The 25,321-nt window shown below is 38.2% G+C and overlaps 1 protein-coding gene across 5 annotated transcripts in view; it reads right to left on the bottom strand.

The window, feature by feature from the left end:
- LOC143035139 (sodium-independent sulfate anion transporter-like) overlaps positions 1 to 25,321 on the bottom strand; it is a 178,184-nt gene that overhangs the window by 38,521 nt on the left and 114,342 nt on the right. For all 5 annotated transcript variants that reach the window (XM_076201754.1, XM_076201751.1, XM_076201752.1 and 2 more), the window contains exon 11: positions 14,405 to 14,555. In XM_076201754.1, the coding sequence (XP_076057869.1) occupies positions 14,405 to 14,555 (151 nt within the window). The remainder of the gene's footprint in view (positions 1 to 14,404; positions 14,556 to 25,321) is intronic.

Here is a 25,321-nt window from a genome sequence, read left to right as displayed (position 1 = left end):
CTTTATTCTTGTCAACTTGTGTTTCTGTAGCTTATGAATATTCTTTTGTATGTAGGTTATATTCTTCCTTTTAGTTCAATGGTGACCTTTATTAGGAAGTGGTCTGTGGAGAGGTCATATGTGGTTTCCCATGTTAATATGTTTATTGGGAGGGTGAGCACATTGTTTATGTCTGGGGACATTGCTTGTTAGTTATGTTGAGGATGCTGCCTAGTGGAGTGGTTGCTAGAGTTTAATGTGTTTAGATTGGGGATTGTTCTAGTATTTTGTGTCCCCTTTGGTCTGCTGTTTAATGAGTTAAGCCAATTTGGGTGATGTGCATTCAGATCACCTGCTAGTATGTGGTTTTGTAATGAGTTGAGTGGTCTTGGGAAACTGATGTAGCGGGTAATATGTAAATACAGTCGAACCTCGAAAGCCCGGATTAATTGGGGGTAAGGGTGGTCCGGTCATGCCAAAAGTCCGGTCATCGAAAATGTCGCCCTAACATCCGTAGATTTTTGTAGCGGTATACGTATAGGTAATGTATGATATGGCATAGAAACACATAAGAATAATACTCTAACACTGTAATAATAATACTATAATACTAATAATTCTGTAATAATAACTGTAATACAGGCATGTAAATGTACTGTACATACAGTGTATTGTACTATATTTTTTATTACATACACTGTAAATATCGGAAGGTATGCACGCGGGACAGTGGTGGCGGCCAGGGTTGCCGCGTTTTCTACACTGCCGTATAGAATGGGAGTGTTGCCATACCGGGGCATACATTTTTCTTGGGAGTGTGCAGACTTTCATAGCAAGATATACTTGTCAAACTTTGACAAAATGTTGGTTCTAGTTTTTTTTTTATTCTTGAATGTATATAAGGCCCCCATGCCCTAACATATTCAGTAAGATAAACAAATTATTTTTTTTTATATTATTATCGCTAAAATAAAGCTGAAACTTTAGCGTAGAACTTTTTCTACACTGTAAAAACGTATCTTTTGGGGTATGATATTTTGTAAGTAACACAGTTACCAATAAAAGTCATATTTTTATGTACCATTTATTATTTGATAACTAGTTCTATGATTTTTAAACAAAAGTTTGAGTTTTTTAATGTTTTAAACAGCCAGCTGATATGTAGAAAAAATTTCTTCATGTCCTTATGTAGTTGCCACATGCCGCTATTTTACTAAGTTTTGGTACAAAATTCTATGAAACGGCAACCCTGATGCTAAAAGAAACCTGAAACTCTAGCGTAGAATTTTTTCTACACCGTAAAAACGTATCATATTTTGATGTACCATTTATTATCTGATAACTAGTTCTATGATTTTTAAACAAAAGTTTGAGTTTTTGAATGTTTTTAACAGCCAGCTGATATGTAGAAAAAAATTCCTCATGTCCTTGTGTAGTTGCCACATGCCGCTATTTTACTACGTTTTGGTACAAAATTCTATGAAACGGCAGCCCTGGTGCTAAAAGAAAGCTGAAACTTTAGCGTAGAATTTTTTTCTACACCATAAAAACGTATCTTTTGGGGTATAATATTTTATGAGTAACACAATTACCAATAAAAGTCATATTTTGATGTACCATTTATTATTTGATAACTAGTTCTATGATTTTTAAACAAAAGTTTGAGTTTTTGAATGTTTTCAACAGCCCGCTATGTAGAAAAAATTTCCTCATGTCCTTGTGCAGTTGCCACATGCCACTATTTTACTACGTTTTGGTACAAAATTCTACGAAACGGCAGCCCTGGTGGCGGCTTGACTGGGCTGGGTTTGAGTACACGTGTACGGCCATCGCTGCCACCTACCGGACAAATAGGGAACTTTGCTTGAAAAGTCCACCCTTTGTTCATTTCGACCGGTCATACAAGGGTCCGGGCATTCGGGGTCCGGGCTTTTGAGGTTCGACTGTAGTTATAATGTTATAAGTTGTTTTCTTTTAAAATTTATGTTTCACTTGAGATCATTTCTTTTGTGTCATAGTGTTTCTTAATTTTCTTTTGTTTTCTTGGAAAAGGATATGATGTTGTGGTGGCATATGAAAAAGCAAAAAAAAATAAGCCAAAATACTGAATGAAAAATTCAAAATCACCAAGGATGGAGAGAAAAGCTAAAGAAGATGTATTAAACATAATAAAAGTGAAAGAGTGAGAAGTGAATTATTTGATTAAGAACTTGAAAGTTAGAAAGGCATTGGGGCCAGATAGAATCTCAAATTGGATCCTAAAATAATGCAGAGAACAAGTGGTGAGCGAAATACACCAGCTGATTGTACATTCATTGAAGGAGGGAAGGGTGCAACTGGACTGGAAATTGGTCAATGTAGTACCAAGTTTCAAGGAAAAGAAGCATAGAGGGACCTCTGAATTATGCCTTGACCTGCATAACAGCCAAAATAAGTTATTCTCACCACATCACTACCACCACAACCAGATATCCTTACTCCACCACCTGAATACTCATTCCACATGACAGTTGACATGAGCACAGAGGTCATATATACATGGTCTATACCAACAGGCTCATGGGATGGCTGGAGCTGGCCTATTTTCTAAGTGGCATCTCTTAAAGTATTAAAGAACAGCTGAAACATTACTTCTCAAGGTTCAGCACCCCATAGCATGTCTCCAGAGGTTGAAGAATGAACCTCATATGTGATGAGATGGTCACATCCTACAAGACCTGGAGTGTAAGTGCCCACAGTTGCCCCAGAAGGCAGTTGTCAAAATGAGAAAGAAAAGAAACATGGCAATACTGATGACAAGGGGAGCCTGGACACCAGCAAGGTGTCTCTTGCCATCCTACAGTGTCTGAATATGTTGTTTTATGAGGCAGACAAGTCACCAGTACAATTTGTCAAGGGGAAAAAGCATTTCCATAGCCTAGTGACACTTGTAAGGAGACAGGTATCAGAACTGAATGTTATGACACTGAGAAGTCCAGATGGTTGAAAGTAAAAAGGCACTGATTGCCATAACACAACCCAGAGAGCTGCCACCACTCTCCCCTGTCCCACAATCCAGATATCTGGATTATGGGACAGGTCAACTGGCATAACAAAAAAGCTCCCATACCAGTAACATACTGTCAAACTTGATGGTTCAGGTTACCATACTGCACTGGAACAGTACCAGCACCTAATCTGCCTGGCAAGACTCCAATAGCCATAGATTTCATACAACATTCTTTTTGTGTTCATCCCCAAATATTTATTTCTCAAAACACTTTTTGGTCCAGCCAGATATCCACTTGTTTCCAATACTCAGTAATTTACCTTCACATCCACTCTTCACACTCACATTCAACCTGATGCCATCATTCTGTACAACCATGAATCAAAGAAACATCCAATACTAAAAATGGGCAAAACCTTCCACTGAAAAAAAAATCTAAGTAGGTTTTGGATAGCACAAGGAAACTAATCACAGTCTACAAATAGTTCTTAGAACCATGCTCAACTATGTTTCTACAGCATAACTCCCAATTAAGGAAACAAATAAGACACCTTACAAACTGCAAAAAATAAAGCATTGAGAATAATAACAGAATGCACCAAAACCACCTCAATAGAACACCAGCACACAGACACTAAATTCCTCCCCATAGAACATCACATGATACTGATATGCACACAGTTCAATGTAAGATCTCTCATTTCTACTCACTCATCTCATTACATCACACAAGCAACTCATTGCAACAAGATCTGGAAACGATATGGAATTGGACTCAAAAGTGGGAAGTGAAATTTGATATAAAGGAATGCAGTATAATGGAATTTGGAAAGAGTAAAAACAGAATATAAAATGATTACAGAATTGGAGAAGAAAAAAGAAAAAAAGCAAACTCTGAAAAAGATCTTCGAGTTATGATTGGAAAGGACATGAAACCTGATAAGCATATAAATAAAATATTTGGAGAAACCTACAATTTATTGAGGTCAATCAAAGTGGCATTTACTTATATGGATGAAGAAATGATAAAGAAAATACTAATTACACTAATAAGACCAAAACTTGAGTACGCAGCATCACTTTGGACACCCAGTACCAAAAAGAATATTAAGAAACTAGAAAGATTACAAAGAGCGACAACCAAACTAGCACCGACTCTCGCCAAACTAACATATGAGTAAAGACTATCCAAACTGAACCTACCAACTTTGGAACAAAGAAGAGAAAGAGGAGATTTGCTGAATATCTACAGAATAATGAAAGAAATAGAAGTTTTAGACAGGAATGACCTGTTAGTGTGGGACAACGGTAAAACAAGAGGACACGGAAAAAACTGAAAAAGATAGTTATATAAAAAAACTTGAAAAGGAACAGTTTCCCACACAGAGCGATTAATACATGGAACAAATTAGACAACAAAACAGTATGTGCAAACACTATACAAGATTTTAAGATAAAACTTGATGCGGAGAGATACAAAGATGGGTCACCACGAGCATAGCTCCCCTCCCGTATATTACAACTAGGTAAATACAACTAGGTAAATTGATTATAACAAAAACACTACACAACATCATACTACTCAGACATCTACAACCTTCCTCATATACCACACAACACATCAAACAAAAACATTCACACTCAGATCACAAAATAAATACTCCAAAACTAACTGCTAAATACCTTATATCCTTGAGTAACAATTAGATTGATTAAAAGTCAACTCCCTATTTGTGGCCAAATAATCTAGATTTTTTCATATAATTTGTGTCAAAGTCAGCCTTAGTTTTTCATGTCTACCATAATGGATCAACATTGGTGATCCAGCAATTCCTCTATTAACTCATAAATAGTCACCCTTACTTTTTTATATGCTGTATTACTTACCATATATTGTATCATAGTGTATCATAGTGTATCATATTGTATCATAGTGTATCATTACATTCCTTAGCTGTTTTCCTGAATGAAAAGTTATAACTTTGGTTATAGTTAAGCTAACATGTGTATTCCATGTAAATGTATTTTTTAAATAAAATACCATCATTACCATATATATATATATATATATATATATATATATATATATATATATATATATATATATATATATATATATATTTTTTTTTTTTTTTTTTTTACTGCCCTTCTTTTTTCATAATGTTGTACCAATAGATGGTGCTGGCTATGCAAAATAACATTTATTTACCAGTGTACAATGATGTGCTGATGACAATTGTTTAAACTTTCAAGTACTGGTTATCTATGAATAAACTACAGAAATAAGATGTATATTTGGTGAGATTGTTGATATGAAAAAACAGGTTACTGATATAGTAAATCTGGTCTACAAAACAAATCTCCATGCAGGAGGTTTGAGCTATAAAGGTTTAGGGTGAGTTCAACCCAGACTCCTAGCTCAAACCCTGTGCTTTCAGTGCTATGAGGACAGTTGTTTTCAGACAAGTAATATTTTTTTGTACTTCATTATAGTGATCTGGCCCTTAACTGCATATTTACTCCTTCCAATTGTGAATTTTATCTCTTTGAAAATAGTGCATATGTATGAGCTGACCCCCTAATTTCAAATCTAAGAAATGTCTAAAAAAAATTACTATTACTTGAGGATATATGGTATCCTTCTCCATCAACCCCCCCAAGCACATTAGCCCTTTAGAGAAATCTCTCCCAAGAGAAGAAAGCACACTAGCCAAACTGTGTTCAGGTCACCATCCAGCACTAAGACAATACTAACACTGAATAGGCCTGACCACAAAGGCAAACTACACCAGATGCAACTACCACATAAAAGACAATGAGTACCTCACCATACACTGCCTCAACCTAGTCATTTCCAAATAATAACACATTATATTTTCCTTGAGTGACTTGTAGACTAATCTGGTGGCTGTTTCAGTTACATGGGAGTCATAGGTCTCCTGCAGGAGAGACCTGAGACAACAGACTAATTGATTGATTCACTTGTAACTTTGTTCAGGAGAGACCTGAGACAACAGACTAATTGATTAATTCACTTGTTACTTTGTTCTCTCACATTCCCATCCAAATTCAATCATCAACTGCTTCAGTCTCTCCTCAGAATTAGCCACAAATGCAATGTCATCTACACATAACATCTGGTTCACTTCACACGTCCTTCCATTCACACCCTCCAATTCCAAACATCTGCATAGCATTATTGCATTTATCTCACCACCCTATCCATATATACAATGAACAACCAAGGCAACATTACACAACCCTGATGCAGCCTTATGTTTTTTTCAAAACATCCATAGAAAAAATCAGAGTACCTGATCTGCCCTAGATTAGAATATGCAGTGGTGATGTGGTTTCTGCAGAAAGTGAAGGATATAAATAAGATTGAGTAATTAAAGACCAGTGACCAAATTGTTCCTCAGTCTTGTGGATACCATGCAAGGGGAGACTAGAGGCTTTGGACCTATCATCATTGGAAAAAAAGAGAGGAGGGAGGTGGCACAGTCATGCTGTTCAGGTCATTGAAGGGAGTGGATAAGACTGACAGGCAATTTCTTGGTTTGGGATGGGAGGATGTCACAAGGCCATGGAGCAAACTGAAGATTACATGTCTGGATGATACTGAGGAATACAATCGTCCATAAAGATGCATCAACTCCTAGAATAGCCGAAAGGATAATATAGCCCAAGATAAAACCATAAATTAATTCAACATCTTCCATACTAGTCAAATATTCATGTGCACACTGATGTATAATGATGCATCACAATACACACATTATAAAATATAAAGTTACAGCTGTTATATTTGTTCTCTTTCACCCAGAATGCTGTAACCACAGAAAATGCAATCAAGCCTGTTCACAGAATACAGGGGTCACTCAGCTACAACTACATAATATATATAATCAGGAAGCCGATGCTAGCATCTTCATATACTTACTCACACCTCATGAAGCCTACATAGGTGTCATCATATTCAAGGGGTTAAAGCTAGGTATGACAGAGTGATAATAAAAAGAGACAGGACCTCATGAACATGGACCTTTTCCTGTATACTTGGCACATATGTGTCTTACCACAAGATTTTGATCCACAGTACATATCTGCTTCCTTTCCTGAACCCACACTACTCTTTCCTAATCACTCCTTCTTTCCTTCCCAATGCTCCCAATTAACATATGCTCATACACCTTAGTGACCACCCTCAACAGATTGATCCCCTAAAACTGTTACAGTCATACTCGTCTCCCTGTTGTACAGTGGAATTATACATGCACTCCTCCAATCCACTGTAACAAATCTTTCTCTTTGACACACACTGAAGTATCCTTGAAAGTGGCAGTTGCCGACAAGATTGACGAGTTAAACACCATATGAGGACGGAGCCTTTATTTGTATGACATTTCGCTTATTACAGCTTTTTCAAGTACAAGTTGAGAAACAAATGCTTGAGATTAGATAAGGGGAAAGGAGGGAACGGGGAGAGAAAAAGGGGGGGGAAGGAAGAGGAGGAGGAGAGATGGAGGAGAGATGGAGGAGAAGGGGGGGGGATTGAACACTGGGAAAGGATGAGAATGCTGGCCCAAACGTCCGTGGGCAAAATGTCCACAAAGGGTGGTTTAGATATTTAATATTTTGCTGGCCATGGGTATTAGGGGAATTAAGTGAGGCGAGATGTTAAACATGCCCCTGTTTTGTTCAATAGTGTTCGTTCCTTGAATGATTGCTGCTTCTAAACACTTCCTGCGGATTTTGTCAGGTTCCCGTATCAGCAGCTCTGCATTCTTCCAGTCCATAAGATGGTTGACCTTGTTTCTATGTGTCACACATGCATTGGTGGTGACATCATGCCCACCAATGCATGTGTGACACATAAAAACAAGGTCAACCATCTTATGGACTGGAAGAATGCAGAGCTGCTGATATGGGAACCAGACAAAATCCGCAGGAAGTGTTTAGAAGCAGCAATCATTCAAGGAACAAACAATATTGAACAAAACAGGGGTATGTTTAACATCTTGCCTCACTTAATTAATACCCATGGGCAAAATATTAAATATCTAAACCACCTTTTTTGGACATTTTGCCCACGGACGTTTGGGCCAGCATTCTCATCCTTTCCCAGTGTCCAATTCCCCCCCCCCTTCTCCTCCTCCTCCTCCTCCTCCTCCTCTTCCTTCCCCCCCCCCTTTTCTCTCCTCGTTCCCTCCTTTCCCCTTATTTAATCTCAAGCATTTGTATCTCAACCTGTACTTGAAAAAGCTGTAATAAGCGAAACGTCGTACAAATAAAGGCTCCGTCCTCATATGGTGTTTAACTCGTCACACTGAAGTATCTCATGACTCAGCACTGAAACAGTGCCAGCAGAAAATTTGCTTGGCAACAGACACCAAATGCCCAACATATAATACCAAATAGTAAACACCTCACAATCGACTTATGTAGAAATTGGAGCATATTGGAGGACTGTGAGGCAAACTACAAGAATGGATTAAAGACTTTTTGAAGGAAAGATACATGAAAACAGTAGTAAAGGACAGCAAGTCAAGCTGGAAAGCAGTAACCAGTGGAGTTCCACAAGGTTCAGTGCATGCATCAATAATGTTTCTTGTCTATGTTAATGACATGATGGAAGGAACAAGCTATGCCAACATGTTTAGAGATGATGCAAAAATCATAAGAGTGAAAAATGAGGAGGAGGGAAGGATATTGCAAAAAGATCTAGATACTATTTTTGCGTGGAGCCAAGAATGGGAAATGAACTTCAATACTAAAAAGTGCAAAGTACTGCAAATGGGTAATAGTGGCAAAAGGCTATCTTTACACTATTAATTGGGAAGTGAACACATTACAAAAGCAAAAGAGGAGAAAGACTTGGGATAATTGATAAAAGACAACTACAAAAGCAAAAGAGGAGAAAGACTTGGGATAATTGATAAAAGACAACCTGTCACCTGACAGACAAATCAGCAGGACTGTGGGAGAGACTTATGAACTACTGCAGAAGATTAAAGTGGCATTCCATTTTATGGATGAAGAGATGATGAAAAAACTCATCAAAACCCTGAAACATCCTAGACTGGAATATGTATCAGTAGTATGGTCCCCACACAGAGTGAAAGATATAAGGAAGATTGAGAGAATACAAAGGGCAGCAACTAAACTGATCCTCAGCCTGGCAGATAAACCATATGAGGAAAGACTTAAAGTACTGGGTCTACCAACTTTGAAAGATTGAAGAGAAAGAGGTGACATGATCACAATGTTCAGGGCACTAAATGGGATAGATTGCACTAATAGAAAAGATCTCCTGGTTTATGATGAGAGGGTTTTAAGAGGTCATAGAAGTAAATTAAGAAAGACAACATGTCAAAAGGATGTGAAAAAATAGTTTTTTATATTGATGTATATGTGGAATAGCTTAGAGGGTGATATAGCCCAATTTCAAACAATACATGAGTTCAAATCTAAATGATAATTGGAAATCAAAGATATTGATTAAGTTGAACCGTACATGAATTTGAGGCTAGGTAGAAAATTAGAGAATAGGAGATGGGACCCAATGAGTGTTGCTCCTTTCCTTTATACTATAATTAAGTAAATGCATATTCCTGCACTTTCATGCATTCACTTCAAATAAACCCACAAAATCTATCTGAGTGACTTATGGATTTGATCAGTGCCCACGGCTAACTTCCTTGAAATTGCAGAGCTCATACAAAAGAGAAGCAGAGGAACAGATTGATTGACAATACTCAAGAACTTAATCTTTAATCCAATATTCCAAGTCACTTTGTGACAATTCTCTCATCATTCTATCATTCCAATACACCACATGACAAAAACAATTACTGTAAGTATATGTTGCAAATCTCATATTCCTTTCATATGTCCTCTTCAACCAGTCTCTCTGCCATGATTCTTTTGATATGTTCAAACCCTCTCAGAAAAACATGGTCGATTCTTTCAAGCTACATTCATTGTCTTTTTAGATAACCTAATATTTTCTTCATACCTTCCCATGTCAACCCTTATTTCACATATCCATTCAGTTCTCTATCTCCACCACAATTAGTTTTCATACATTAAACATATTTCTGAACATACTGTATAAACATTACAACAACAAACATTCCATTCTAATCCAAATATCATGTAATTCCTGTCTATCTTATTTTATTAGTTTTGAAGATGAAAAGCAGTGCTGTAGGTGTTAGAATGTCCGCTGTATTTACCTAACTGCAGTTTACAGGAAAGAAATAATGCACATTAGGTCCCATCTCTTATTCTGCAATTTTCTATCATACCTAGCCTCATATTCATGTACAGTTCCAACTTAATCTATATCCTTGATTTCCAATTGCTAAATTGCTTCTGACCCAGGGCAATAGGCAGGATACAGGGATGACCCATCATCTATGAGGAGCTAAGATGAGAGGGAAGAAAGGATTGTGGAGGGGAGTGGAATGAGTGGGAGTTGGCACATACCTTTGACTTGGCTACCTCCCTTACAAGACGGAAAAAGCTTTTAGAATATAGATATAGATAGATACACATTTAGATTTGAGCTCATGTATTATTTGAGTTTGGGCTATATCACCTTCTAAGCTATTCCAAGTATTTATATTTCTATATGGAAAACTGTATTTCTTCATATCATTTAGGCTTGTGGTCTTTCTTAATTCTCCCATGACCTCTTAAAGCCCTCCCATCTTTAATTAGGAGATCTCGTCTATCAATATAATCTATCCTCTTTAATGACCTGAATACTGAAATCATATCATCTCTTTCTCTTTGATCTTTCGAAGTTGGTAGACCCAGTGTTGTTGGTCTTTCCTCATATGTTTTATCTGCCAAGTTGGGGACCAGTATGGTTGCTGCCTTTTGTATTCTCTTGATCTTGCTTATATTCTTCACTCTGTGTGGGGACCATATTACTGATGCATATTCCAGTCTTGGATGGATCAGAGTTTCAATGAATTTTTTCATCATCTCTTTATCCATAAAGTGAAATGTCACTTTGATGTTCTGCAGTAGTCCATATGTATCTCCCACAATTCTGCTGCTGTGCATATCAGGTAACAAGTTCTCTTTTATCAACACTCCCATATCTTTCTCCTCTTTTGCTTTTGTAATGGGTTCACTTCCCATGGAATAGTTTAAGGATAGTCTTTTACCACTACTGCCCATTTCCTGTACTTTGCATTTTTTGGTATTGAAGTTCATTTCCCATTCTTGGCTCCATGCAAAAATAGTGTCTAGATCTTTTTGTAGTAGTCTACCATCCTCTTCATTTTTCACTCCTCATGATTTTTGCGGCATCTGAAAACATGTTGGCATAGCTGGTTGTTTCTTCCATCATGTATAAGCAAGCTTACTGTTTATCTATATATAAGAAATTAATGTTACTGTTAAATACAGTACTGGTAGTTCTTCCTCAATGCAGTCATTTTGAGTCAACCCTGGCATGTTAAACATGAAACTGTGTAAGTTTGAACTACCTCTGGGATAGGAGAGGGAAGGGACTAATGATGGGGTAGTACAAACTTACAGGCATGTAACATGCTATAGTTGGCCCAAAATTATATTCAGGAGGAGGTACCTGTACAAAAAAATAAATAAATAAATAAAACAAATAAATAAATAAATAAAAAAAACCTGAATAGTTGTATTACTCATGACTTTCATCTCTGTTTTTTCAACTTAAAATGTCCGTAGTTATTTGTTTTTTGATTACTTAATTAGTCCATGTGTTTCCTAAATGCTCTAAAAGAGAGTTCAGAAATAAGCCACAAAAATAACTCAATATAAACATAAGAACATAAGAATGAAGGAGACTGCAAGAGACCTTAAGATCTAGGCAGTTTCATGTCCATTACCACCTGTCATCTCCATCCATAAAGTTGTCTAACCATTTCTTAAAACAACTGATAGTTTCAGCTCTCACTACATGGCTACTAAGTCTGTTCCATTTGTTGACCGCCCTATTAGTTAATAAATTCGTGCCTATTTCCTTCTTCAATCTAAATTTGTCCAGTTTAAATCCATTACTGTGAGTCCTGTCCTGTTGTCTTAATATGATGACCTTCTTTGTATCACCCTTTGATCTACTTAAACACCTCTATTAGATCATCCCTCACTCTGCATCTTTCCAGAGAGTGTATGTTAAGGTGCCTAAGCCTCTCTTCATAAGGTAAATTTCTGAGCCCATGTATTTTGTTCATTCTACTCTATACTGATTGTAGTGAATTGATGTCCATTGTATGAGATGAAGACCAAAACTGTACTGCATAGTCCAGGATGGGTTAAATGCTAGATAGAGTTTGATAATTACCTCTGCACTTCTATTCGTAACCATCCTAGCAATGCAACCTAATGCTCTGTTTGCTTTATTCCAGGCACCTATGCACTGTTTCCTGGATTTAAATCAGGACTCACTAGAACTCCAAAGTCTCTCTTGCACTCAGTTTTCTCTAAAAACATGTTATCTGCATCTCCCTTTCATGACAAGTAGATTGCCCTGCATCCAATATTAAAGTGCTAGTAAGTCCAGTTTCCATGTGTACATTGTGAAATTTACTGGAAATGTATTAATATATAGGATTTGTAAATGCATATGTATGTGTATCTACCTAAGGAAAAAATGAAAGGTAGGACAAATAAGCAAATCATTGGAGTCAGTGTTTGAAATTTCTTTTGTTTGTAAGATCTAAGTAAACAAAGTTCTATTTCCATTCAGAAATCTTGTATATCTCATTATGACTCAAGTTCTTTTAATGTAATTTGAAATGCTTCCTCATTTCATTAGACCTTCAATATTGTCTGCACATATAATCAAGGATTACCTTGTAATAATATAAAATCAATGCACATCATTTCTTAGTACTTTTAATACAGATTTATATTTTCTATAACCTCTAGCCTATTCTTTGAAATGATGTTGCATCATTTCGGAGTAGAGCTGCGGACTTTTTTTTTTAATAATCCACAACTGTATCTGGTATGTACATGCAATATATAACAAATTTATATAAATATACATGCAAAAGATAAATGCTTTAATGTAATCATTGTATGTAATTTTGTATTTTCTTTTAGTTTTCTATGCTATTCAAGAAGACTAAATTCAAAACTGCATGATTGCCAATCACAGCACAAAAATAACCATTAGCCTTTGCTAACAGATGTTTTACAAATATTAAACAGGTTATAAATCTTAGCATGGAAGACATGATATGGAAGACACATCATCAGTAACATTTTAGGAACATACAAAAATTATTATAGATGATTTTCTTGAATGAAATGAGACTGAAAAAAACTGATGATTTAGGTTAAAAAATATCCAAAAGAAGAGAAATCTTGAGAAAATACCTATTTGCACCATGATGATGGAAAATTATACAAGAAGAAGACAATATGACTAGGAATGACAAAAGATAGTTGGACTGTTAGGGAAATCTTTCATGCACTCTTTTAAGTAATTAAATCCCCAAAGGCCAGTTTGTAAATAATATATAGAAAATGAAGTAATAGTAAGAAAGATTTTGTAGCTTATTTATGATGATTTCATAATGTGAATGTTTAGCAGGAAAAAAAATTGTGACAGATGGAAACTAATGATTCTGACAACCTTAATAGAAAGTGAAAAGTATGACTGGTAAACAGAAAAAAAATATTTGATATTTACAGAAAATTTGAAGTACAATATCCCATTGCTTTATCTGTTTAAATGAATAAACTACAGCTTAATGTCTAATATTGAGCAAACCCTTCTATATATAGGAGGGAGGGAGGATTCATTTCTTAGACCCATCAGTAACAGGATTGATATTCAAAACTGCAACCCTGTTTATCAGTATTCTGTGTCTTAAAAAAGTTCAACTTTTTCAAGTGTTAGTAATTACAGGTATGTTATTTCCTGAAGGGAAGTCACATAAATAATAAAAGCAACTCTAATGTGAACTTTTTCTAGATGAATCCATAGACATCAAACAAAGAAATTATTCACTTCCAGTGGGTTTATTTGCTTAAATTTTGTTTTAAATATCATAAATAACAAAAAATATGTAAAACATGTGCCATATTTATATAATACTTTGTGTTCGGCTTCACATGTATACAAATAAGAAATAAAATGCACTGTACTTGATCAAAGAAAAATTACAAAATGCATTATTCATTTTGTAAGAGGAATGGAAAGTGAAAAACAGTAATTCAGGATATTGTACTGCAAAGTGATTTCACTGATTAAAAAACAAAACAAAAACAAAAAATTACCTAAACCTACAAAATATGTATGTCATGCAATTAAGTAGCTAAGAATTGATAAAACACTAAAACTGTTTATCATATCTGAGATCTCAATAGGTTTAATGATAATTGGGTGGTTCTTATACTAAGCGTTAATTGTATAACATTTGACAAACAGACTTTTGAGAATATTCGGCAGAGCATTTTGATTTTCGGCAATGGTGACGTCCTTGACCATGGCTTTCATGCTGTCCCTCACCCCTGGAGAGACGTTCATAAACACCAACATCTGGTTACGGTCAGCAAAAGCATTCACCATAGCTTTGATGCCCTGTAAGAATAATAAAGCATAGATTTCTATTTGTTCAGTTTAAAATGAAAACTAATAAACTTGAACCATGCACTTACCCCTTCACCATAGTGACAAACTTGAAATAGATTGTTTTATAGCTAAAGGTAGACAGTTCTATTCAGTACAAGGAATGTCACCAAAGTGAAGACTTTAATAAATCTATCTATATATCAAGGGCTTTTTCTCCCCATCCATCCATCTCATCCTGAGTTGTCCCCTCAAGTTTACTCCATCCACCTCTGCCTTCCACGACTCTTTTACTAATCTTTCTTCACTCATTCCTTCTATGTATCTAAACCATCCCAATTCTCTATCATCAGTCCTATCTGCATCTCCTTTTCCACCCTTGTTCTCTTCACCTCCTCATTGCTCACTTTATACAACCTTGTAACCCATACTATACTTCTCAGAAGTTTCATCTCAAACATAACTAAACTTCTCTTTGCTTCTCTTAAATTCCAAGTCTCTGCCCCATACAGTGTTGTTGGTACAATCACCCTTTCATAAGATTACTTTGCATCCAGTACCAGATGCCCCTTTCTCATTATGTCTTTTTAATCCCCCAAGGCATTTACTTACTTCCCCCAATCTAAAGTTTACCTCCACTTCCACTCCTCCCTTTCCTGCCACTTGCAACCCCAAATACTTAAAATTATTCATCTCCTCCAGCCTCTCTCCTTTAAGACTTACCTCCAACTCTCAACCATCCTCTCCCCTTGTAATTTCATCACCTTTCACCCACATTTACCTTAAACTTTTTCCTATTTCATATCTTCCCAAACTCCATCACTACCTTAATCCCCCTCTAACCCTGCCATGAGTGCAGTGTCATCAGCAAACAACAACTGGCTCATCTCCCACCATCTCCAGTCCCCTGCCAATTATTTTCGCATTTACCTCTTGCAACACCCCATCCATATACACATTGAACAGCCATGGCGACACGACACACGCAACACCTACACTGCTCCTCACCAATTACTCCATCTGTTCCTCTCCTAATCTTCTTAATTAAACCCTTCCATAAGCATTCCCACCTACACTCAACAAACTGATCCCTCTGAAAATACTACACTCACATTAATTTATCCCCTTTTCCCCTGTAAAGTGGAACTAAACAGGCACTCCTCCAGTCCTCTGGCACTCTACTCTCCCTTAGACACATATCAAACAACCTCACTAACCACTCCATTATTACTGTGCCTCCCTACCTCAGAAACTCTGCATGACACTTATGTGGCCTAGGTGTCTTACCTGCTCTCATCATTTTCATAACTACTTGTACCCCATCTTTTCTTATTTTTCCTCTAATTTCCTCTCCCATCATCATTATTTTCTTAGCACCTTCCACTGCTACCACCAATCCTTCCTTATCCTCCTCCACATTTAAAAGCTCTCTAAAATACTGTGCCTATCATCCCCCTACCACCTCCTCTCCTGTTAACATTGATCTATTTATTCCTTTTAACTTTTCTTCTCTGCTTGACTCACCTCCCCTTCCTCTCTTAAATTCCTACCAAGACATTTTTTAATTATGTTAGTAGTCCTCATTCACCGGTCCCCACCTCGTCACTCCCGTCCTCACCTCTTTTCTGTCCACGACATTTTGACCTCCGAGCCCCCCCCCCCTCCAAGGAAATCGCTCGTGTGGCTCGCGCGGCTCTTGCTTTCTCGCTCCCTCTCCTCCTTTTGCTTCCTCGCTAGCAGGTCGTCCGGGGACACGACTTGAAACACAGTTGTCACCTCCTTCGCCGTCTCGTCGCCCCCCCCCACTGGCGCCCAAAATTCATTGTTGAATAAACTAATTCTCCACAAGAGTTTCCCATCAACCAGCTTAACATTTGGCTGCCCAACGTAAGGCAGACTACCAGCCTAACATTTGGCGCCCAACATGGGGCAGACTACCAGCTTAACTGGTTGCCGAACGTTTGGGGCCCCGATCCCGCTCTGCCGATCGCCAGCCTCCATTTGATCTGCCATATTGTCTGCCACCGTTGTCTGCCGTTCGACTGCTGCCACCGCTTTATCACCCAGATCGTCTGCCATCGCTGTCTGCCAACTGCCAATCAACTGCCTACACTCTCGTCTACCACAGGTATTTGTCTCCACGCGTTTGCCAGATCGTCTGCAACCACTGCCTGCCAGATCGCCTGCCAGTTCACCTACCAGGTTTGCCGTCTGCCAGCTCGACTGCCCGCCAGCTAGCCTTCTGTCGCTGGCTGCCAGGTCTACCAACTACCAGTTCAACTATCCCACTCTCACCTACCAGGTATCTACCATCATTTGTCTGCCAGATCGACTGCTGCCACGTGTCTGCCAGATCGACTGCCGTCATTGTCTGTCAGATCGCCTGTCACTGTGACTGCCAGTTCGTCTACCAGGTCTACCGTCTGCCAGCTCGCCTGCCATCGCTGCCTGCCAGGTCTGCCGACTGCCAGTTCGACTTCCTACGTTCGTTTATCATAGGTGTCTGCCGCCACGTGTCTGCCAGAGCGACTGCTGTCATTGTCTGCCAGATCGCCTACCAACGTGACTGCCAGTTCACCTACCAGGTCTGCTGTCTGCCAGCTCGCCTGCCCACCAGCTCGATTGCCGTCAATGTCTGCCAGGTCTGCCTATCACAGGTATTCGTGGCCTACCGCCACCGCCACTAAATCATTTTGCAACTAGAGCTGTGAACGTCCCCACTTTGACCCATCCACACTCTCAGCGGAGATCACAAGGTCCTGCACCTCGACTCCAGTAAAGCTAATGACTACCAACCTTCATTGTTAAGTCCACGACGCCCTGGGTGGCCTAACGTCCTACCCACTAACCACGACCATTTTCAAGTGTTTATTTTTTCAGGGAGATGTAACCACTCTCCAGTGCCACCGTGCGACGTAATCCCAGGACGTGTTCCAGGTACGAGATCCCCTGAACATATTCCCGAGATGTACCAACCTCTTCAATGTCATCCATGATGTACAGGACAACCCCGGTCCCACAGGTGTAGCCGAGTGCCTCGAGGCTTACTACCCTGTGGCACACGGACTGCCACCTGTTGCTACTCCTGCAGTCTGAGGGCCAGCTCCACCCCCACCTTCAAGTTCTGACCCAGTCGTGAGGACAACTCCCTTCACAATTTCTTGTCAAGGCTCCACACGACTTCAGTTCCAGCCTCAATTTCTGTGGGGGTGTCAGTAGTCCTCACTCACCGGTCCTCACCTTGTCACTACCGTACTCACTTTTCTCTGCCCACGACATTTTGACCTCCGAGGCCCCCCAAGGAAATCGCTCGTGGGGCCAGCAGGATGACTAACCAGCACTAGGGTCTGCCACATGACCACCACAAAACCTCTTTGAAGAAAAACATGTGCAGTGCCAGCATTGGCCAGCCATGACTAAACCTGCACCTCAGCTAGACATGTGGCAGGAACACTGAACCTATTGAAGAATGTAAACCCTCTGTTTTCGTGAGTCACCAGTGTCAAATGTTTTGCCTCCGACTTCCCGCTCAGCACATGTGGCCTCACGCCAATTAGGAGTACGGGTCATGACCTGTCCATGTATATAAGAGCTGAACGGACGCTGAAGATTCAGACAGCCTCAGAGCAGCATACGTGAGTTCGGCTCACAGCTCTTGCTTTCTCATCTCCCTTGCCCACTTTTGCTCCCTCACTAGAAGATCGCCCGGGGACATGACTTAAAACACAGTTGTCACCGCCCTCGCCATCTCGTCCCCCCACCCCCCCAACTGGAGCCCAACATTCACTGTTAAATAAAACAACTCTCCACCAGAGTTCGCCTTCAACCAGCCTAACTACTTTCAATTTTGTCTGTCATACTCCCCATTTCACATCTGCTCTCCTTTTTTGCCTCCTGTATCTTATGTTTTGCTTCTCTTTTTTTTTTTTTTTTTGTATACTTATATATTTCTCTTTACTACCTTTTCATTTCATCATACTGGAATATTGGCTATAAAGTTAGATGCAGTCAACTTTGTAACAACTTTAGTGACATCCCTAGGGACTAGTGATGCAGCATTCTTCCATGCTCAGAGACAAATCTCCACTCATGGAGTAATGCTAAGGCACTTTTTAACTTAAACGATCCCTTGTTTCTGCTCTTCTTAGATCTCTCCTGTCCTATTCCAAGGACATATTCTCTTCTTTTCTCATGCTCCTGTGGCAAGAGGATAGGAATACATACATACATACATACATACATACATATACCAATGACTTTTTCCCCCTTACATGGGAGTTAGCCAAAAAACAAAGGCATAAATCCACTCCCACCCATTTCATCCCCACATACTCCATTCCTATTCACTCCACTTCCTCCCTCTTATCTTGATTCCTCCTGGATGTTGGGTCATCCCTGCATCTCACCCACTGCCCTGGGTCTGAGGCAATGTAGCAAGACACAGCACATCCAAAGCAAGGCTGCTTCATTTAATCAGTGACCCCCTCTCTGTCTCCTCATGCAGAAAAGGAGAAGACAGAGAAATCCCTTCAGGCTGCATCAAAAATATTATTCAAATATATTCCCTCCTCCCATCCCCAACCCACTCCCTTCCACACATCTTAATACTATCCATACACAACCATTCTCCACTCACCCCTGTCTTCTGTATTCTCCCTTCCTTCCTCAACAAACATTCCCCTCTTTCCCAATACCCCTTTTAACCCATCCATCCGTCTCATCCTTGGTCTCCCCCTCATGTTCACTTCATCCACCTCTACATTCCACACCTCTTTTACTAATCTTTTTTCAATCATTCTTACCCTGTATCCAAATCATCTTAATACTCTTTCATCAACCCTATCTTACAACTCCCTTTCCACCCCTGTTCTCATCCTCACCTCCTTATCTATCACTATCTAGCTTAGTAACCCCTACCATACTTCTCAAGTATTTCACCTTAGACACATTCAAACTCCTTCTCTCTTCCTCTCTTATGTTCCATGTTTCTGCCCCATACAGTGCTGTCAGCACAAAAAAAGAAAGAAAAAAAGAAAAAAAAAATTAGAAGGAATTCAAAGAGCAGCAATAAAAATGGCACCCACACTATCAAATCTGACATATGAACAAAGATTGGAGAAATTACAGCTGTCAACACTAGAGCAGAGAAGGGAAAGAGGCGATTTTTTTTAACATTTTCAGAATTATGAAAAGGATGGAAGTTCTCGATAGAGACAACCTATTAAAATGGGACAAAAGAGAAACAAGAGGACACAAAAAGAAACTAAAGAAAGACAGTTACAAAAGAGACCTGAAAAAAACAAAAAAATTGCTTCCCACACAAAGTGATCAATGTCTGGAACAAACTGAACAGAGAAACAGTAAATGCCAGAACTATCCACAATTTCAAGAATAAACTGGATGTGGAGAGATACGAAAATGGGTCACTACAAGCATAGCTCCCATCCTGTAAAATACAATTAGATAAATAATTAGGTAAATGTAATCTCTTTTTATCATCCATTCTCAAATGTCTATTTCTCATTGTGTAAAAACACTTTTTAATCTAAATCTACATTCTACCTCCACCTCCACTCCTCCCTTTCCCACCACATTCATATCTAAATATCTAAAGCTATCCACTTCCTCCAGACCTCTCTCCCTTAATACTCACTTCCAATTTGCTGCCACATTTTTGCCTTATACATTTCATAGCCTTATTTCTGCCATATATATCTTTCACTTCCTTCTTTTGCACACCTTTCCAAATTCTGTCACTTCCTTAATCCCTCCTCTGATCCTGCCATGAGAGCAGTGTCAACAGCAAACAACAACTGGCTTATCCCCCACTTTTCTCCATTTTCTTGAACCATTTCCAATACCTGGCCCATTACCCGTGCATTTACCTCTCGCACCACCCCATCCATGTATAGATTGAACAGCCATAATAATGCATTCCTGGTGAAGTCCCCCTTTTACCTCAAACCACTCTCTCCATTTCTAATTCTAACACAGGCTCTACTACTTTTATAAAAACTTTTGACTGCTCTTAACAGTTTTCCTCCTATCCCATATATTTGCAATACCTCCCACAGTGCCTTCCTGTCTAACCTGTCATAAGTCTTTTCTGAATCCATAAAGGCACAAAAAACATCCTTACCTTTTTATAAAACTTTCTCAAATATATGTCTTACCACAAAAATCTGATAAGCACAACCCCTACCTGTCCTAAACCCACACTCTTCCTCATCAATTACTCCCTCTGTTCCTCTCTTAATCCTCTCAATCAAACCCTCCCATAAGCCTTCCCAACTACACGCAACAAAATGATCCCTCTGAAACTACACTCACTTGTCCCCTTTTCCCTTGTAAAGTGGAACTATATAGGCACTCCTCCAATCCTCCAGCACTCTATCCTCTATTAGACAAACATTAAACATCCTCACTAGCCAGTCCACCATCACTGTACCTCCTTTTTTTTCAGACATCCTCCATGACACCCATCCAATCCTGGTGATTTACATGTTCTCATCATTTTAATTATTGTTTCACATCATCTTTCCTTATAGCTCCTCCATTTTTCTCATTTATCACTGTCATTTTCTTGGTGATTCCCACTGCAACTACCTTCCCTCCCTATCCTCCTTCACATTTAGTAACTCCTTAAAATACTCTGCTCATCTTCCTCTTACTGCTGTCTCTTCCATTATCATCTCTCCATCTGCACCTTTTACCTTTTCTTCTCTACTTGATTTGCCTCCCCTTCCTCTTTTAATTTCCTTCCAAAACATCTTTTTATTATTTTCAAAATTTTCTGTTATGCTCTTACCCCATTTTACATCCTCTTTCCTCTTTGCCTCCTTTATCTTATGCTTTTTTTTCTCTTCTATTTTTTTGTACCTCTCATATGATTCTCTCGCCCTATTTTATAACCAATCTGTGAATGCGCACTTCTTCTCTTCTACAACCTTTGCTTCATCATCCCACCACTCACTACCCTTCTTTCTATTTCTTCCCATCCTCATTGTTCCACACACCATCTTTCCACACCTTGTGACTCCCTCCTTGAACCATCCCTATTCCTCCTCCACTCCTTGTTCTACTCTATCCTTCATTTCCTCCCACTGCTCTTTCAGCTTCTTCTTGTAATCCTTTTCCTTTTCTTTCTCATTTAATCAGTTTACTCTAAGCACCTCCCTACCTTCTGTCCTTTTCCTCTTTCTCCTTCTATCCTCCACTTTCAACTTACCTTCCACAAAAAATTATCTGATATTTCCCCCACTCACTCCCCTCAGAACATGTACATCCAAAACTCTTCCTATCTATGTAGTCTATTTAAGCCCTACCTACCACCCTTCCATCCACCACTCTCTCCCATGTGTACTTATGCTTGACTTTCTTCCTAAACACTGTATTTGCTATCATCAACTCTCTAGACACATCACCATCAACTCTCCACTATGATTTTTTCCTGGCTTCATTTCCTATCCTAGCGATAAAATCTCCCAATACCTTGAAGAAACCTCCTTCCACTCCACCACACATTTACCTTTCTCTTCACTTACAAGTATAGTCACCCTTTCTCTCCATCATCCTCTCTTTACTCCTGACACCCTCCCAACTATACTTCCAAAAATCAAAATCGCCCCTCCCTTTCAACTTAGTTTCACTCATTATAAGAATACCACCACCATATTCATGTGCCTCATAAATGGCAACTAAATGGGGCAGAGTAAGAAGATGAAGGATTCCACTTATCATATTTTTCTCTCACGAAGTTTCAAGACATGGTTTGGTATAGACACATAATCAAGAGGAGGGAGGCAAAGAGAAGAACAGATATATAGTGGGGTGATGGATAGGTATGCAATGGGTGGGGGACAGAACCCTTTTGGTATACAGATAAAAAGATGTGTTGCAGATGTTTAGGGTTGGGAGAGGTTGAGGGTGGTCATAAGATTTTATGTGAATAGTAAGGCATGTGTGAGGGGAGGGGATGGAGAGAATTAATGGTACCTCACATTCAACTACTATGGAAACTGGAGCATATTGGAGGACTAAGAGGTAAATTATTTGATTGCATGAGAGATTTCCTGAAGAATATATACATGAGAACAATAGTAAAGAATGAGATGTCAGAATAAAAGGCAGTGACTTATGGAGTCCCACAAGGGTTGGTATTAGGACCTATAGAATTTCTTATCTAAGTAAAAACATGATAGAAATGTACAAGTTAAACTAATATTTACCTAGTTGTATTTACCTAGTTGTATTTTACAGGAAGGGGAGCTATGCTCGTGGGGTCCTGTCTTCATATCTCATTTTATTTAAACTATTTTTAAATTCATGTATTGTTTTTGCACACACCAATTTCTCATCTGACTTGTTCCAACTATCTATTACTCTGTGAGGAAAGCTGTTCTTTTTCAGATCTCTTCTATAGCTGTCTTTCTTGATTTTCTTTCCGTGCCCTCTTGTATTTCTATCATCCCATTTTATCAGATTCTCTCTATCAATAATTTCTATGCCTTTCATGATTCTGTAAATAGCTATCAAATCTCCTCTCTCTCTTCTTAATATGTTTGTGGATACATGTTTGAAGATTAATGGTGAATATTTGAACCACCTAAGACTTGCGAATAACATCATTCTTATTTCAGAAAGAGCAGAAAACTTGCAAGATATGCTGAGTGACCTGAACAAAGAAAGTCTCAAAGTAGGTTTAAAATGAATAAAAGTAAAAATAAAGTAATGTTTAACACGAAAGTTCAAAGTAAAGAGATTATCATTGATAGTGGGAGTCTTGAAGAGTATAATTATTTAGGCCAGATGGTGAAAGTGACCAAAGATGATGATAATGAAATAAAAAGATTTATTACAATTGGTTGGAAAGTGTTTGGTAAGTATAAGAAAGAGAACCAAAACCTAAATAAAGAAATAGAATTAAAAAGACAATTAAAAGAAGTAAAGGATGAGAATGAGGAATTAAAGAAGAAGAATAAAGAGAATAAAGATTCCATAGCAAAAGAGGTACAGGGTTGGAGAAAAGTCCAAGAGAACAACAAAATTAAATTTAGAGATATAGTAACATCACAGATGAAAGAACAACCTGAGGACACAGTTATTAAAGTGATGAGGGAGAAAAAGAATATAGTAAGAGACTTAGTGGATAAAAAGAAATGTATAATCATATCAGGGATAGAAGAGAAGCATAATCCAAATAGGACTACAAGAGTAAGAGAGGAGAAGGAAAAAGTAAACAAGATATTAGAAGTAGTTCAAAAGGATGAATAAGAAACAGGGAAAGAAATTGAAGAAATATATAGACTAGGGAAATACAATGCAGATAAGACCAGACCAATTAAGGTTAAATTCAGGTCACAAATTACAACAGAGAATATCTTAACAAAAACAGGAAAACTAGCAAAAAGTGATCAGTAATAAAAAGTGATCAGTATAAAGAGAGATGAATAAAGAGGAAAGAGAGGATGAGAAAACAAAAAGAATAGAAACTAAGGAAAAAACAAGAACAGAACAGAGTCAGACAAAGAGAAATTCTATTGGAGAGTAGTGGATATGAAAAAGAGGAAATGGTTCATAGCAGAGAAAAACGGAAGGGAAACAGAAAACATGATGTAAGTAGCAGAAAATTAAAAGTGTCTTACACAAATATAGATGGCTTAATAACAGGCTTGAATAAACTGAATGACCTGAAGGAAATAGAACTGGACATAATGGGAATTACAGAGACAAAAATGAAAGGTCCACTACCACCCAACAGTGTAGGACATGGTGCATATAATTATTGGATTAGAAACAGAGAATTAAAACAAGGGGGTGGAGTTATGTTCCTGACTAAGAAGGATAGAAATGTGAGGAATGTCACATATGGAAAGAATATAGAGGATTATGATTGAAGTGGAGGACAGGGATGGGAAGAGCAGGAAGTTTGTGGTTAATTATGTGCCTCCTAGAACAGCTTCATGGGAAGAGAACACAAAAATATGTTAGAAAAAACAAGGATAACAATAGATAAGATAATGGAAGATGGAAGAAGAATAGTTATAATGAGTGACTTTAATCATAAAGAAATCTACTGGGAAGAGATGACAGTGAAGGGTGGAGATGACCTATGGGGAAATGTACTACTCAATATGATTGTAGAACATACAATGACACAATGGATACAAGAGAATATTAGGTATAGAAATGAGGAAGAACCATCGAGACTGGACCTAATAATCACATCAGAACAAGAAATAGTGGACAAGATTGAATATAAGACACCAATAAGTAAAAGTGACCACATATTGGTTGAACTGTAACTAAATGAGGAAAAATACATGGAAAAAAATGAACAATATAGAAAGGGAAAATTGATGTATGGAAAAACAAATTTTGATAAACTAAGAGAATTCTTTCAAAAAGTAGACTGGGAAAGGATACACAAGGAGGAAACAACAATAGAAGAGAAATGGAATATTTTGACAAAAATTCATAACAGAGTGGAAAAGTATGTTCCAAGACAAAAACAAGAAAAAGGATATGTAAAGTGTTGGTACAACAGATGATGCAGGGAGTTAAAAGACAAAAGAGACAAAGCTTGGAGATAAAGCTTGGATAAAATGGAAAAAAGACAAAAGACCTGAAAAATGGAAAATATATACTAGTTATAGATATGAATATGTACAAGTGTGCAGAGCAGAAAAGAGAAAGTATGAAAAAGATGTCATAGTAGAATGTAAAGATCAACCAAAACTATTTTACAGATTTGTAAACAACAAACTGAAAAACAAACA

This window comes from Oratosquilla oratoria, chromosome 18, assembly GCF_046742065.1.
Source record: "Oratosquilla oratoria isolate Oo_2021 chromosome 18, ASM4674206v1, whole genome shotgun sequence".
NCBI classification, from domain to species: Eukaryota; Metazoa; Arthropoda; class Malacostraca; order Stomatopoda; family Squillidae; genus Oratosquilla; species Oratosquilla oratoria.
This window is presented reverse-complemented; position numbering and strand designations above follow the sequence as displayed.